We start from the raw sequence: 16708 nt of genomic DNA, 5'->3' as shown, positions 1-16708 counted from the left end.
CTTGAGATCTGTTCTTACTTCCTCTGCGGACAGGGTGTGAGCCTTCAGGGAGGGTAGGCTGCATGTCTGGCCTTAGTCTATTATTAAACAGGGCGTCTCGGAGCAAAGTGAACCCCGGAAGAGTCTGGTCAGCCTTGGGAGACCCTGTTCTGTTGTCCTTACAGCTGAGGGGCAGTAAGAGTCAGTTTCTCTTGAGCACCTCCTGCGTCTACGCCCTTCTAACTCCCACCCACCACTGCTAGAGTCCTGCTGCGCCCCTGACTCCACAGAGAGCCTCTCAGATGCTGGGAGACGGTCTCATTGGCCCTTCGTCACATTCTGCGGCTGCCAGAGGCCTCTGAAGACGGCCTGGTTTGCCATTGCCCTTCTTAAATCCCGCCTCCCAGCCCTGGGCTGGCCAGGAAAAGCAGGCGGGACTCTCTCCTCCTTTGACCTGGGCCATGTGCTTCTGTTAATGCAGCCAAAGTTTGGATTCTTCTTTGGCTCAATAGCTCTTAAGTTGCTCAAGCCCAGGCTGGGGAACTAAGATAAGCTCCAGGGGCTTTTATAACTCCTTCATCCCAGCTCAGCATTTTCTCCTTGCATCTTTCTTCGACTATTGAAGCTGAGAGACAGTAAAATATTAATGAACATGTGACAGAGCCCCTGATGTGTCTCACCTTCTCTTTGGTGCAAGGTCGCCGGCCTCGTGGCCAGGAGTCCCTGGGGTCCCATGCTCGGTAGGAGTGAACAGGTGCTAGTGAAGGCAACTTGGGGGTGGGCTGGAGGGGTGGTGGCCCCTGGGGCACCTGCTACCTGGCTCTGGGTGCTGGGTGCTTCCAACCTGGCCAGGCTTTCTCTCTGCACCTACACTGTGGAGTACAGCATGTTTGGGGGCAAATGAAGAGCTTGACGCAAAATGAAGACATAGTCATTTTAACCTTCTCATCTCTTTTTAACTGAGCACCGACATCTTTGCCGCGTAGATGAGCTTTTGTGTGTTTACATCACAGGAGCCATGTGCATCATTGACTCAAGACTTTATTTTTACAACCAAGATATTATCATAACAAGAACAGAGAGTAAGAGAAGAAACATACAAGACATGGGAGGGCAGAGGTGAAAGCTGAATGACTTCCTGGTGGGAGATCAAGTGGCCTCATGTCCCCCAATCCACAAGTTCCAAGCCCCAAAGGAGGTCCTCAGAACCTGAAGTGACTGTGGGAGCCAGGTCAGTCCCTCTTGGGAGCCTCATTTCCAGTCTGGGTCTGCTCTCTGGGGCCTTCTGTGAGGAGGGTCAGCCCCAGCCTGGGAAGACCAAAGGGACCCATCCCAGCGCCATCCCACGAGAGACTCGGGTCTCAATGTCACTGCCTTACCTGGACAAAGCAAGGTGGTGGCTGGATGGCCAACACTGAAATTCCCAGCCCAACCCAGGATGAGTACAGGAGCCGGAAGTGGTGCGCTGGTGCTATTTTGTACTCAATCCTCCTTGCAAGTTGCCTTGCAAGTTGCAGAAAGTGCCCTGGGGTTCTGAAGCCTTCTCTCTAAGATCCCGATGACCGTGTAACAAGTTGCTCCCATGCATGAGGCCCACAGAAAGAACTTGCAGTAGTTAAAAGCAGGCAGCTTCAGCAGGTCAGTGACACTTCCATGGTTGAGGGTGTCCTTTCTCTCTCATTTTTCCAGATCTCGCTCATCACCGACCAATGTATTTTTGTAGCAGGACACCAAAAACGTATCCTCCGCTCACTTATAAAACCTGAAAACAACAGCAAGCTGTGAAACCACTTATCAGGCAAATGCTATTGTATTTCCTGTAAGAGAGATAAATGGCACGTCAGGATGCAAGGCTCCACTCCAAGTAAGTAGCCTAGGGCCAAGAGTCTTGTGTTGGTATGTTTTTAGGGCCCAACTCAGTCATTAAGAAAAATTGAAATGCTCAAAAAAAGTAGCCCTAAGAACTCTAGCTTTGAATAGTGTTACTTCCTGCGGTACCTTCTAAGGTAAGGGATTCACCCATGCACACTAGGGGACCAGAGGAACGTGGCCTGCCGCTAGATGATTTTCTAAGGCCAGTTAGAGGCTGGGGAATGTCTGCCCCAAATTGCAACTTGAATTAGTAACAGCTGATCTTTGAGGCCCAGGGACTATTTCATCCACACCTGGATCATGATAGCAAAACCAGAGGTGGTTTTCAAACTTCTTTTTAGCCACAAACCCTTTTGTTCAAAGACATCTTACAGGTAAGTGTAATTACAGGCAACGGATGAAAGCAGAGCTGTTCGGAATGAAAAGGGTGAGGGGGGGGCTAGGGTCCCACCCGGGGCCAGCCCCAGCCCCTTCCTCGCCTGAGCTGATCCTCGGAACCCCTGGGGTTTGCCATAGCATGAGGTCCTGCAGCCGACTCCTCCCAAACTGGCATCAAATCACTGGGAAACAAGTTAAAACGAAGGGGTGAGGGGGAGGCACAACACAGGCAGCTCCTTGAGGGGGAGTCGTTCTCCACAACAGGTCACCACACGGAAGATTCTGAACAGAACATTCTGGAGGTCTAGAGTTCGACAAATACACTTAAGTTACTGTCTCTTAAGTACGGGGTAGTTTCTAAATCCAGCACGTAAAGTGAAAATTGCACACCGTCAAAATTACCATCGAAAATTGCCCATGAAATGCAGCAGGCATGTTTAAGCAACTATACAACACAATGTATACAAACACAATGTACTTTGCCAACTCCTGGGACCCAGGTGGGGTCAAGTCCAACACACACCACCAGGAGGGAAGGAATTTCACTGGTGGAGATGCTGGCCTTGGGGTGAACCGACTTGTCTTCGAGTTCGAGGCTGCTCTCTACTGTTCCAAGTGCTTTGAGCAAGTTTTCATCTGTAAAAATAACCCTCCCGTGTCATGCAGGACCAAGTTGAATGAAATAACGGGTGGCAAAGAGTTTGGGATATCCTACTGGTTCTACCCATGCAGTAGTTGATTGTTTATTCAGTATCTTGTAATAACGTAAAACGGAAAAGAATCTGAAAAAGAATATATATAACTAACTCACTTTGCTGTACACCTGATGCTAACACAACATTGTAAATCAACTATACTTCAATAAAAATTAAAAAAAAAGAGTTCACTATTATTCTCAGGAGAGCTAAGAGCTAAATCTTACCATACTTGACATATACTTAGACGACTAATCGGTATTCTGTTTGCTTAGGTTCTCTCTTTGCCTGAACTCCATGAGCCCATCTCTTTACAGTGTGTGATTTTTTTGAAGGTGGTGTGTGTCTGGGGCTCTCGCAGTTGGAGGCTATGGGCAGCAGCAGGGGCTGAGGAAGCCGGGGCCACACCCAGGGCTGCGGCCCAGGCAATTTTCCAAGGCCCCAACCACTTACTGTTTCAGGAGGCGAAGCCGAGCTCTCCTCTGCAGGCCTGGAAGGAGAAAACAAGACCGCTGGTTGGCATGGGCTGTGAGCCACTGACACCGAGCCCCAGAGAGGGAGGAGGGCGATGAGAGGGGCAGCTGACACCTCGGACCACTTCCTTGGTGCCAGGCTCTGCTCCACACACCTCATGGGTTTTAACTCCCTTACTGCTCACGGCAAACCTAAGAGTTGGTACTCTTACTATCTCCGTTTTGCATACGCGGAAGCTGACATAGAGAGTGAGTGTGTTACTGAATGACTTGCCCAAAGTCATGTAGCTAGTAAGTGGCAGTCTGTGTGCCCTTAAATGCGCCACCTTGCCCTTCACAGCAGGTCAGGAAGCAGAGGTTGTACAGACAGGTGGTCTTAAATCAGAGCAGGTGTATTCTGGGGAAGTGCAAGGTTTCCCCCTGGGAAGAAGGAAGGAAAGATGAGCATGTCTATTTACATGTTTATCTCATCCTTTTTATTTTTGAAGCACATTTAATAACATGCATAGACTATTAAATAAACACAGCTAGCATAAATATTAATCATTTAAGAATATAAATATAGTTATAATTATTATTAAATATATACATACATAATATATTAAATAAATAAATACAGCTAATTGAAGTTAGGGTTTATAACTAGAAGATTTTTTTACTGATGAGGTCCTTGATCAAAAAAGTCTGCAGACCACTGAACTCTAACGGTTCTTAGAATGGAATAAATGGATCCCTTTTTTGGGGGCGGCAATTGTATGCAAAAATAGGCACATGGTGCATTTCTCTGCTGAGAGGGTCCATATTGCCATCATACGTTCAAAGGGGTCTGTGACCTATGAAAGAGCCACTGATCTAGTCCACGTCCTTGTGGGCCACCCCGTCCCATTTTACAGAAGCCCAGAGAGGGTAAGTGACTTGCACAAGGAGGCACAGGTGAGCAGAAGAGTCAGGGCTAGAGTCTGGGGCTCTGGGCTCTTGGCCAGCTGTGTGGGCCTCCCCTGAAGCTCCTAGGGGGGCCCGTAGAAGGAGGTGATCCCCCCTCTGAAGTGACGGGGTGCAGCAGCCATCTCTGAGTTTCCCCACAGCCTCACAGAGGGGAGGATTTCTAGCTTCTGGGAACATAACCCAAACCCTACCACAATCTCCGTGCACTGCTTCCGTCCCAACTGCTCACGGGTGTTCCTGATTACTGAGCACGTGCCCCGAGCCGGGCACTTGGGCGGGACTTTACAAAAGCAGCCCTGGGAAGTAGGTAACATGGTTACCCGGGGTGAGGCAGCTGAGGCTCAAGGAGGCCAGGGCATATGCCCAAGGTCACTAGATCAGGAATCGGATTCAAATCCAAGTTTGCCTGACTCCAGAGACAGGGTGTTGTTCTCTGATCCCTGAAGCTTGGCCTCAGGCCAAGAATCACTTCTTGGAACTATCATGGGTTCAGGGTTGGAGGGGCAAACTTCCAACAGGCTGCCATGTGCCCTGCTTCCCTAGAGAAGGAAGGACCCTCAGGGACACCTCCAACAGCAAAAGGGGTCGCCATGACGGCCCAGGAGGGCACAACTTACAGTGTAGATGAATGGCCACACCCAAGAACACCAGCAGAACAAGGACGACAGCCACCAGTGGGCCAACAATGAGGGGGGCACAGGACGGGCCTGGAAAACACACACATATTAAATATTTGAGATGTGCAGATGAACACAGAGAGGGAAAAATCAACCGGAAGCCCCACCTCCCAGAGAATACCGCTGTTTACGTAGTTCCTTCCAGTCTTTTTTCTGGGCTCTTTAAACACATTGAGATCATTTCATATATAAAATTTCATGTCCCACGTGCAAATTTTAAAAATTAATAAACTCAGGAGCTATTTATGTTCAAATGAGATAGACAATTTGCATGCCTGGTAATGGGATTTTTCTTATTTATTTTTAAAACTTTTAATTTCAGAAGAAATACCTGAATATATTTTCACTGTAAAAGATTTAAGTATATGGTTAGAATGCCCCTTGGCAACGCAGCTCCTTCACAGAAGTAACTGTCATTGTTAATTTGCATGTACACATACATAATTTACATAGATACATCCCATAGAGCTTTTAAAAATACAGAGGCTTATATAGTACAAATTGTTCTGCAACCAGGTTTTTTTTTTTCTTCACTTAAACATGCCAGCACATTCTTTTTTTTTTAACGGACATTTTGTTTGTTTCCTGTGTTTTGCAAATACCTCTGCAGAAAACATCCAGGTACATTTCTTTCCTTATGCAGGAGCCTGCCGGAGGCAGATACTATAAACGAGAACTACTAACCATAGACTATATCCATCTTCAATTATAACAGACACTGTGAAATGCCTTCCAAAAAGGCTGCAGTGAATTCCATTCCTAATCACCAGTTGTGCACCCTGCCAACCCTTGGCATTATCAAAGTTTTTAGTTTTTGCCAGTCCAGTGGGTGAAAAATGATATTTCACTTCAATTCACCACTTGTCCATTTCAGCCTATTTTCATAGATTGGCCACGTATGATTTTTCTTCTATCAGTTGCCTATTTGTTCCTTTGCCCATTTTGTATGCTATGTAAACAGCAGAGTTTATATCATCGACGCCCCAAATGCTTCTCTGGCACCCTTCGTGTCCCTGTGGCTGGTCCCTATGAGTAGCAGAGGGAGCAGAATGAGGACCCATGGGTGAAAAGGGAAAGGCTGCAGATTTGAGCTCAAGGTTAAAAAAATTAGAAAGAGTTTTCGATGTCAGGGAAGGGGGAGAAGGTTTACTGAAGACCTGTTATGTGCCAAGTATAGTAGTAACTACAAACTTCCATCTTGTGAGGAAGGAAGGTATTACTGTCATTTTTATCTCTCATTTTACAGTTCAGAAAAAACCAAGATTCAAAGAAGTTCAATTACATGCCCTAGGTCACCTGGATACTAAAAGGCAGGGCCAGGATTTGGACCCAGATGCCCCGAGTTCTACAGCCCCTGCCAGTCCCATCGTGACAGCTTAAGGGCAGGAGAGGTGGCAGAAGGGATGCAGTGGGCTGTTCCGTGGGAGGGAGCCTGCCATCACCAAGGCTGCATGGTGCCACGTGGAGAAGAAGGTTGGGTGAGAGGCCCTTGGAAGTCCTTCCCACCTCTGATGCGTGAGGGTTTCTGTCTGCCTCCCTCTCATCTCCCCCATGGTTCTCCCGACCTGGGGGAACCTCAGAAACATGGTGTGAAGTGAAAGAAACCAGGCATGAAAGACCACATATTCTATGACTCCATTTGTATGAAATGTTCAGAAGAGGCAAATCTATAGCAACAGAATGTAGATTAGCGGTTGCCAGGGGCTGGGGTGGGAACAGAGATTAGCTATAAACAGGCACAAGGGATCTGACAGTTTGATGGAAATGTTCTAAAACTAGATTGTGGTGATGGTTGTATAACTCGGTAAATTTACTAAAAATCATTGAGACATGCACTTGAAATGGGTGAATTTTATGACATGCAAATTATGCCTGGATAAAGTTTTAAGTAAGGGAGGTGGACACAGGCTGCAGGGATCGGGGAGAGGGGTCAGGGGAGGCCTCCTGAGCTACGACCTGAACTAGAGGCCGAGAGACAGCTACCGGTCCTCGGTGAAACGCGATCACCTACCAGGAAAACTGCCGCTTCTAGTAAAGGTGGCGAAAAGCCTGCTTGGGCAGGGAGCCAGTGGCCAGAGACACACCAGTGACACTCAGCCCCACCTTCTTTGCCTCGCTCGAGTCTTGGGGTCTCCTGAGATCTGTATCTCACCACACTGTTCCTGTGACAGCAGTTTAGAAATTGTCCCCCAGCACCTCCCCAGCTTGTCTTAAGGGGAGCAGGCCCCTCCCCATGGCGGCCTGTGGGTTTCTTTCATGATAACAAGCTTTCAGCTCTGTCTAGGTGCCCCGCCAAGCTGAGCGCCTTGTGTATAGTATCGCATTTTATCCTGCCTTGCCTGCAGCCAGGTGAGCATTCCCACTTGCCAGGTGAAAGAAACTGAGGTTCAGAGAGGCTGAATCACTTGCCCAAGGTCACACAGTATAAGCAGCGGTAGACAGGGATTCAGACCTAGGCCTGGCTAACTTACCACTAGGCTACACCTCCCCATGGTCCTCACCCCCAATACAACCTCTACCTACTCCCCTTGACGCCCCTCCCCCCAACCTGGCCACCTTCACACACATCCTGGTTATTCTTAATAACCTGCTAATGTTGGAATTGCATCTTACCCTGGGATTTTACTGAGGGTTGGTATCAGAAATGATGCAAAAAATCTGAAGACCATTTTTCCATCATTTATAAAGTGCTACTGAATTCGCTATCATTCAGCGGTCCTTACATAAGAATGAACAGAGCAGATTTTTTTCTAGAATTTAGCGCCAGGATGAAGGCTTTGATGCCCGGGTTGTTTCTTTATATCACTGTGGTGGGAGGAGGGGTGTTAGTGATGCCACGTGACTTGGGGTCTGCTCTTTGCTTCGCTGGGTTTTTTGGTTCTTCCAGACCCAGGGCACAGACCCAGGCTTTACATCCTCATCTTAGTGCCTCTACTGTCTTGGCCTTTTGTGTCCTTGTTTTGGTTATACGCTGCCTGAAATCCTTTAGGCAAAGTTGGGGGGCATACTTTATAAAATGAGCTCGTTCTGTCTCCGCCTTTATGTTCCCTAAGGCTCTGTCCTTCTGTACGTGGGTTCTGATTTGCTTTTTACTGTGAACTCATGTGGCAGCTTCCCTCTCCCATGCCCTGGATCCAGCTAGATGCCTCCCCCCAGACTCTTTCTGATACTTTATATAAATATTTAAGACAAAGCAACACCAGTAGCATGAGGCGGCCCTGGTGCGGCTGCCTGTGGTTTGTCCTATGGGCGGGAGCAGGTGACACTTCTTTTCGTCACCAGTAACTTTGGGGGGACAGAGGTCAGTGTTTTTCCAGAAACACATTTGGCTGATGGGTTCAAGGCAAGTGTGTGTGTGCGTGTGTGTGTGTGTACTCAGCTACGGTGTCTGGTGTGTGTAGCACAGAGCAGTGAGTTGGTTTACTCATTAGTAAACTTATACGAAGCACACACTGTGTGCTAGGTCCTCTATTAGGCATCAAAACTGGGGAAGGTTAAAGTACTGGTCCTTTGTCTTTTTTTATTACTTTTTATCGGAGTCTAGTTGATTTACAATGTTGTGTTAGTTTCTGCTGTACAGTAAAGTGTATCAGTTATAATAGGCATATATCTACTATTTTTTAGATTCTTTTCCCATATAGGTCATTACAGACTATTGAGAAGAGTTCCCTATGTCATACAGTAGGTCCTTATTAGTTATCTATTTTATATATAGTAGTGTGTATATGTCAGTCCCAAAGCGTTGGTCCTTTGGGTTGAGTTTTTTGTTTGTTAACAGCTCTATTAAGATATAATTTATATATTGTAAAGTTCACCTGTTTAAAGTGTATAATCTAATGGTTTTTGTTATATTCACAGAGTTGCGCAACTATCGCCACAATCTAATTTCGAACATTTTAATCCCCGTCAAAAGAAATCCTGTGCCCATTAGCTGTCTTCCCCCCATTCCTTCCCCAAACCCCCAGCCTTAGGCAACCACTAATCTATTTTCTGTCTTCAAGGAATGTCATATTCTAGACATTTCATATCAAGGGGGTCATATAATATATGGTCTTTTGTGACTGGCTTCTTCCGCTGTAAAATATTTTCAAGATTCATCCATGTGGTAGCATATCATTACTTCACTCTTGAGTACGGCCAAATAACATTATATTGTATAGAGAGTCCATATTTTGTCAATCCATTCATCAGGTGGTAGACATCTGAGTGGTTTCTGCTTTTTAATCCTGCTAGGAACATTTGTATGCAAGTTTTGGGTGGATGTATCCTTCATTGAGTTTTGTCCTCTGATGATTTGGGAGTGTGTCTCCCACTAGAGTGTCTGCTGCCCTTCTGAGAATCCAGGGGTGTGGGAGAACTCACCCTTCCGGGTCACTAGGTTTGGGAACCGTAACACTTTCTTCTTGGGAGTGGTCTTCTTGGTGGGCTGCGGAGTGGTGGGAAGGACATCAACTACAAAAGCAAGACACATGTTTTGGCCAGGGAAACAGCAGGTGGATTCAGAGATAAATCTTAACAACTGCACGTCTCATATCCAGGGACTAAAGTCTTTCTCAGTGTTCCCTAGGCTGCTGTAGGGCTTGAAGGTCACAGATCACTGGGATTTTTGATCTACTTCCCCGACTCTCAGATGAATCTGAAGGTCTAGGGATGGGGGTCTGTTTGGTGTCCTGGAGAGAGGGGCTATGGAGCCACCCAGATGTGAAAAGAGCCCCAGAACCCCTGATTAACCACTGCGTGACTTGGGGCAAGTCCTATCACTTTTCTGTGCCTCAGTTTCCCCCATGTTAATCCAGCGTCACGTGCTGAAGTGTTGGGACAGGGCAGAGAGACAAGCCCACAGGGCAAAGGGAGGCACCTAGGGCTCGGAGATGCTAAGGGAGGGGGGACACCGGGCGCCGCTGAATCCAACCCCTGCCTCTGAGGGTTGGGGAAAGACATTTCACTGAAATGATTTTCTGCAAAATGGTAGGAGAGGGAATCGGGTGACATCATGAACTTGAACTCTAGAGTCAAGGGCAAAGGGAGGGGCAGCCAATGTTTGGTCGTTTGGGCCCAGTAGCTTCCATATAAAATGTGGACACTTCAGACGCTCACTGCCCTGAGCCATGATCAGTAGAGAAAATGTGCCCCACTCTGCCTGCTCCACGAGGTTTCTAGAAGAGCCAACTAACCAGAATTAACCCTTCCCAAGCTCCCACCTCGGGCTACTGCCCATGCCAAGAGCGTCAGCTGAAGCTTATTGAACCCAACAACTCTGGGGACTGGCACTGTTTTCCCCATCTGATCTCCGAAGAAGCCTAGGCTCAAAAGGTTGAAATAAATCACTTGCTCAGAGTTCAACAGCCACGAAACGCCAGGGCCGGCATCTGGGCCAAAAGATGCGCGTCTTAGGCTCTCACCCCGCACACCGCCTCAAGAGCAAATGCGTTTCGACAAAAAGTTAAGCGCATCAGATCATCAGAGCGCTGAGGGAACCTCCTGGAAAAGGGGAAAACAGCCTCAGTCTCTTGCCCTGAAAGCCTGGGAGGAGCTCGGCCCTCTGCTGCGGTGTTTTGACCTTCCATTACCCGCTTTAGTCCTCACTGCCTTGGAAGTATTCATTCCCCTACCTCCTACCCGTGGAGGCACAGAGGCTCCCAGCGCGGCAGTGGTGAGCCTCGAGGGGGCAGCTCTACAGGACTTCGTGCCCTGCCTGGGCACAGTGGCCTGGGGAAAAATGGGGGGGTTTGTGGGGGAAGACTTGTTCTATTTCAATGTCTTCTTGCCCAGAGGCAGGTCCCCTTGATTCTTCCTGATACCACTCCGCCACACCCAGTTGTCCCTACTTCTCTCCTCTTGGAAAGGGGCAGGAGTTTTGAGCCCATGGTGTCTTGAGGGGCCTGAAAAAGGCCCATCTTCCCCCAAATACATCTCTACCATCCAGGCTTCCTCCTTTAAAATGTACTGACCTTCTGGCAGGAGGGCAGGCTCTGACTCTGAATACCCGTACCCTGTGGAGATGATACGGTTGCCAGCACGTGTTGTGGGGAGGGACTGCCATTCCCGGGGAACCAGGCAGTGAGAGGGGTTTGGGAAGATCAAAGCCACGAGTGAGCGGGTGGTGGTACACGTGGCGGGAATCTTCTGAAAACCAGTTTTGCTTATTTCACCATCCACCTTTCCTAGACCCTGAAATCTCATGAGTGGGCAGTGTGAGGCTTACAGAGACAGAAACAATAAATCAAACCAAAACCCCAAACTCACAAAAGCCCAATTTTCAATGCAAGAATCAGTTGACACCCACCCCTCCAGGGATGCCTCGGCTTCCTGTCGGGAGGGCTCTCCCTACCTTCCCTACCTCCTGATTTAAGACCCGAGGTTGGTGACCTGTGACGAGGGCATCCCTCTGGTTTGTGTCTTCTTGATCATGTCGCTATGCCTGCACCTCCCATGCTGAGTGGTCTAATTCCTGGGGGTCCCCTTGTCACTCTCAATGCCCCCAGCCTGAAAAGATCCCAGGGGAGTGGGAAGCAAGACAGTGGGAGGCCCCCTGGGCGTTGGCCTTGGGCTAACCTGGGGAGGGGGCTTTGAGGATTCCTTCACACCCTTGATAGTTTAACCCTCACCATCCAATATGGCAGCCACCTGCCACGTGTGCTACAGAGCACTTGAAACGCGGCCAGTCTGACCCGAGATGTGCTGTACACATAGATATCGAACACTTAGTATGAAAAGCGAACGTAAAATATTTCAGTAATAATTTGTATACTGATTACACATTGAAATAATAATATCACTGATACACTGGGTTAAATAAAATCTATTATTTAAATTAATTTTACTTGTTTCTTTTGAGTTTTTTGAACGTGGCTATTAGAAAAATCTTAAAACATATTTCTACTGGACATGATGACTTAACTGCTGAGGAACTGCAGTTTCTAAGGGCTGGAGGGAGTCATGGAGGCCCTTAGCAGCCCCACAATACAGATGGGAAAACTGAGGCCCAGGGAGGGGAGCGACCTGCCCACAGGCACTGGGTAAATTTGCAGCAGAATTTGCAGCTGGGTCTGGGATCCAGCCTCCTCACTCCTTGCAACTCTGGGCGTGGGTTCAAGCTCTGGGTCCCCATGCTCGTTCTTTCCCTGCGTGCACACTGGGAGGGGATTTCTGAGACCACTAGCAGGTCTGGGGACTCAGCCCAATCCAGCCACAGCCTCAGGTGAACGTAGAATGGCTGAAGGACAGTGTGCCCTGTCTCCAGAAGAAGCAGCGATGCTTTTAAGCATCCCATCTACAACGGGATCAAACAGCAACTGCCTCCCAGGGTGCTTGACGGCATTAAGTGAAATAACTACGTACGACACTTGTACCTGCTTGGCCCTGGGTTACTTTTTGTTTCTATTAGCGGTAGTGCAGTTGCTTCTGGAGGTCCTTCCCTCCTGCAGGGCGGGGCTCACTGAGAGTGGGATGTCCCAGGGCCTGGCACGCACCCGGCACCCAGCGGGTGCTCAGTGCTCATCTACAGCACTGAGCCAGATTCTTACCCACACTCAGCTGAGTTCCCTTCCCAAAGGTCAGGTCGGGGTTCCCAACCGTCATGCAGAAGTAGACGCCGCTGTCGGAAGGCTTCACACTTTGGAGGCTGAGAGTGTACCGGGAAGAATCTCGAAGCACAATTAGCCTCTCCTGCTCCACCTCCTTGCCGTACACAGTCCCTCTGGTGAGATCCCAGAAGGCCAGGAACTCGAAGTGACTGTTAGCGCTCGGGGCCAGGCGCTGCCTCAGCCAGTAGATGCGAGAGTTAGTGGGGGAGGTTTTGGCTTCACAGGACAGCATCACCGTCTGATTGGTCTGAGCCGTCGTGGACGCAGGGGTCTGCAGAAGTACTGAGCTGCCACGCAGAGCTGCGAGAGGCAGAAAGGGCAGAGACCATCAGCACCTTTTCTTGGCCAGGCTCGTGGGGCCTCAGAGTCACCCGTAGTCAAGTATGAGAGAAGCTATGAGACAGCCTGCCCAGTTGCAGGGCCTGGGGAAATGCTGTGTGGCCCCAGGACTTAGAGCTCGAGCACCCCATCCCCCATGCGGTCGTCCGCCAGGCAGGTGTTCATGATGCCAGCTGACAAAGGCGACAGGGGAGAGAGCACCGTTTGTTGATTGCATGCTTATGCCTCGCTCTTTGCATAAATGACCTCAATCATGCCTCAGACTTACTTTGGGATTTTTATTCCCATTCCACAGATGAGGAACTGAGGCATGATATGACTTATTCAAAGTCCTGCTTACAACTAGTAAGTGCCCGGGGGTCAAACTCAAGGATTCAGTCTGAAGTCAAAGCTGGTTGCCTTTCAGCTTGTCCTGCTGCCGCTCTAGGTAGACCTTCAAAAGGCTCCAAGCAGCTGAAGGAGACCCAGGGCAAGCTCAGAGAGGAGCTCAGAATCCCCGGCAGAGCACGTGGCCGGTCTGGCCAACCTAAGAGAGGGCCAGCCGCCGTTTCTGGACAGTGACAACCAGCAAGAGGAGCTCACTCTCCCCTGGTAGGCACAATTCTAGCCCATTACTCCTCAAGCCCGTAATCAATTGGTCTCTGGATCCCCATTCCCGAGCGGAAGGACAGACACCCCAGACGTGGCACTGGGAGTTCATTTCAGTCTCAGATGGGAAGTCCCTGCAGGTAGGGGATTGTTCTGGAAAGCTAGAGCAGAACACACAGACTTGGCCTTGAACCCCGTCTGTGCCCCATGGCGTTGTGGGACCTCAGGCGAGTCGTGGAGCCTGTCTCCTCCTATAAAAGGAGGGCGGCTTACTGCAGTCCTGCCTGCTTCTGAGGCTTAGAATGTCCGAAAAGCACTGCCAAGTGGAAAGTGCTAAATGTGGGTAAACCACTGTCTGTGTGTCTCACATCTCAGGGGCTGTTATTGGTAGCAAATGAAATCGTAAGGAGAGGATTAGAATGGGTCCTTCATGGCCAAGTCCAACAAACTGAATCTGACCAGGCAAAGCTTTCATTTTAGCTGCGGGGCAGAGGAGACTGCAGACCAGGGCAGAGACCCAGGAGCATCAAGGTCCAGAGAGGACACAGACCTGGATGGGCAGAGAAGGCCACAGTCTGTGTGTGTGTGTGTGTGTGTGTGTGTGTGTGTGTGTGTGTGTGTGTGTGTGTGTGTACCCAAGGCTTTCTGAGGTCGTGGCCCACATTCATAATCCTGCCTGTACTTGGAGCTCAGGCTCCCTGGCCCCAGAGTGACCTTCTCTAACACTGAAGAAATGAACTTAAACTTTTGGACTCCCCTCACACTCAGATGGCTCTGAGCTTCTGTTCGCACTGAGAATGAAAGGGTACCTGGGGCCCAAGTGACTGCTGGGCCTTCTCTCTTCTCCCCAAAAGCCATACTGACTTTTTAGCAGAGTAGAGATTCTTCATTGTGTGGGGTCATTGACCTCCTGGGGGAGATAGTAAGAATCGACAGGGAATTCCCTGGCGGTCCAGTGGGTAGGACTCCTCTCTTCCACTGCTGGGGGCACAGGTTCGATCCCTGATCAGGGAACTAAGATCTTGCATGCTGCGTGGTTTGGTCAAAAAAATAAAAAATAAAAAAATAAAAAGAATCACTGTACTGAATATGGTACGTGCATTATTTTGTTTAATCCTCACCAAATCTTTTGGGAGGAAACATATCATTTTACACATGAGGAAACAGAGGCTCAGGAAGGTTAACACAGCTGCTTAACCTTATAACAAGGCTGCTTAAGGTCACACAGCCTCTTTGTGGTGGATCCGGATTCAAACTCAGGTCTGGGATCCCAGAACCTGAGCTTTGAGCCACTCCTTGAATTGAGGAAACCCGGATCCACAGCATGGGCTCACGTGCACGTAGTGGGGCTGCAAATAAGATTCCAGAAGCTCTACCAAGAAAGCCCAGAGCGGACAGGGGTCGAGGGGCCCTGGGCTCTCTGTGTACGATCCTTGCCTGCGTCCTGACTTGAAGACCTCCTGGCTGAGACACACCCTGGTCTCTCTCGTGCCCACTTGCTTTGCAGCCCCTGGAGGCTGAACCCCCGGCTGTGGCTGAGTCCAGTCTGTGCTCCGGACCCAGAGCCAGGCCTTACCACACTCGTGGTCTCATTTGATTTATTTGATGGTCTCAGTCCCCCCGTGACTCCACTCTCAGAGGGACCTGCTGTTTCTAAAATGACCCACAGTAACACTAGTAGCTTCGAATGGCCTAGACTAGCTTCTACTTGAGATGTCGTTGAGTTCATTAGGTCAGAGCCCAGGCGGGCAGGCCTTGTCACCCTGGCAGGAGGGTCAGCTTTGGACGTCTTGAACAAGAGAGGAAATCAACCACAGGTTAGGGGGCAGTTTGGGGTGTGGAGGGGTTTCTTCTAAAAAACAGATTGACTGGGCTTCCCTGATGGCGCAGTGGTTGAGAGTCCGCCTGCCGATGCAGGGGACACGGGTTCGTGCCCCGGTCGGGGAAGATCCCACATGCCGCGGAGCGGCTGGGCCAGTGAGCCATGGCTGCTGAGCCTGCACGTCCGGAGCCTGTGCTCCGCAACGGGAGAGGCCACAACAGTGAGAGGCCCGTGTACGGCAAAAAAACAAAAACGAAAACAGACTGGGCTTGGCCAGAGGGACAGACTCTCTGCTATATTCTAACCACAACATTCGAACTCCATCGCTGCTTGTTCGGGGAGCCACACTGCCTACAACACCCACCCCCAGGGAGTATTCGGGAAACTGGGGACCCTGAGGGGGTACCCTGACACACCTGCCTGAGAACTGGCAACAGCCTGGTATCTGGTGGACTGTGCTACAGATACTTCCCCGGAAGTAATAAGAATATGTCTACAGAACTCTGGGCCGAGCGCCGGTGCACCAAAGCCAGAACCAGGCCCCTGGCCCCTTCCTGGGGGCGCATCTCTGCCAGACCTGGACAAGGGCATTTTCCCTTCCTCTCTGGACCTCCTTTTTCTCTTTTCTGCCTTCCCATCTCCTTCAACCCTCCCTCCTCCTTCCTCTCTCCCTCTTCTCTTCCTGTCTCCCCTTCTAGGTTCAGGCTTTGGGGCAGAGGTGGCCTCAGTCCTGAGGCTCCCGGGAGCCCTGGGGTAATGAGCTCCCTGGGAGGTTTTCCACCCCCAGGGACTGTGCCTGCCGGCCGCCTCCCGGGCGCCACCGCAGTTCCGCGCTCCGGTCTGGGCATCTCACGGGGACAGTTTTCCCAAACTCCACGGCTCAGGCTCTTCCCGGGTCCAGCGAAGCCTACCCGCTCCGGCCCCGCGGGCCCCAGGGTCTCCCCGCCTTACCTGCCAGCTGCGCGGCGACAAGAAGCCAGAGCCGCGGCTGCATCTCGGCGCGCCCGGGACACCTGGTCCTGGCGGGGCTCGGCTAAGATGGTCTGGGCTGGGACCCGGCGGGGCAGCTGGGGGAGGGCGGAGCGGGTAGCAGGGAGGGAGGGGCCCGGCGGGGGAGAGGGGCGGGAGTCTGGTGAGAGGATAGCAAGGTCTCTGCCCTCATCCTCCCCGCATTTCAAAGGTCTTGGCTGCGTCTCCAAGCAATCGCACGTGTGTGATCGCCTCCTGCCCTGGGAGGTCAGAACAGGATCTTCACTCCATGTGACTCCAGATGAGGCAGCTGAGGCTCAGAGAACTCAGGATGCTCAGGAGGGTCCCACGGGAGTGGTGGTGGCTCAGGACCCCAACTCCGGTC

General features: G+C 50.3%; 1 protein-coding gene across 1 annotated transcript; it reads right to left on the bottom strand.

Moving 5' to 3' along the window:
* Window positions 1–1075: 1075 nt before the first annotated feature.
* CD8B (CD8 subunit beta) lies at window positions 1076–16348 on the bottom strand. The gene is made up of 6 exons (XM_060169344.1): window positions 16306–16348; window positions 12546–12905; window positions 9382–9471; window positions 4960–5049; window positions 3378–3414; window positions 1076–1741 (listed from the first exon to the last, which is right to left on the bottom strand). Exons 1-6 carry the CDS (start codon window positions 16346–16348, stop codon window positions 1729–1731), a joined length of 633 nt encoding a protein of 210 aa, XP_060025327.1. The 3' UTR covers window positions 1076–1728.
* Between the last annotated feature and the right edge of the window lie 360 nt (window positions 16349–16708).

The sequence above is a fragment of the Lagenorhynchus albirostris genome, chromosome 13 (assembly GCF_949774975.1).
Source record: "Lagenorhynchus albirostris chromosome 13, mLagAlb1.1, whole genome shotgun sequence".
Taxonomy (NCBI): Eukaryota; Metazoa; Chordata; class Mammalia; order Artiodactyla; family Delphinidae; genus Lagenorhynchus; species Lagenorhynchus albirostris.
The sequence above is the reverse complement of the archived record's forward strand: the minus strand, read 5'-3'. Positions and strand labels throughout refer to the sequence as shown.

Excerpts from the sequence above, each read along its gene's own strand:
- CD8B (XM_060169344.1), bottom strand. The coding sequence starts at position 16,348 with ATGCAGCCGCGGCTCTGGCTTCTTGTCGCCGCGCAGCTGGCAG. Across the intron at positions 12,906-16,305 it reads TGTCGCCGCGCAGCTGGCAG|CTCTGCGTGGCAGCTCAGTA; the intron begins GTAAGGCGGGGA and ends TGCCTCTCGCAG. Across the intron at positions 5,050-9,381 it reads AAACCTAGTGACCCGGAAGG|GCCCGTCCTGTGCCCCCCTC; the intron begins GTGAGTTCTCCC and ends TGTGTTTTCCAG.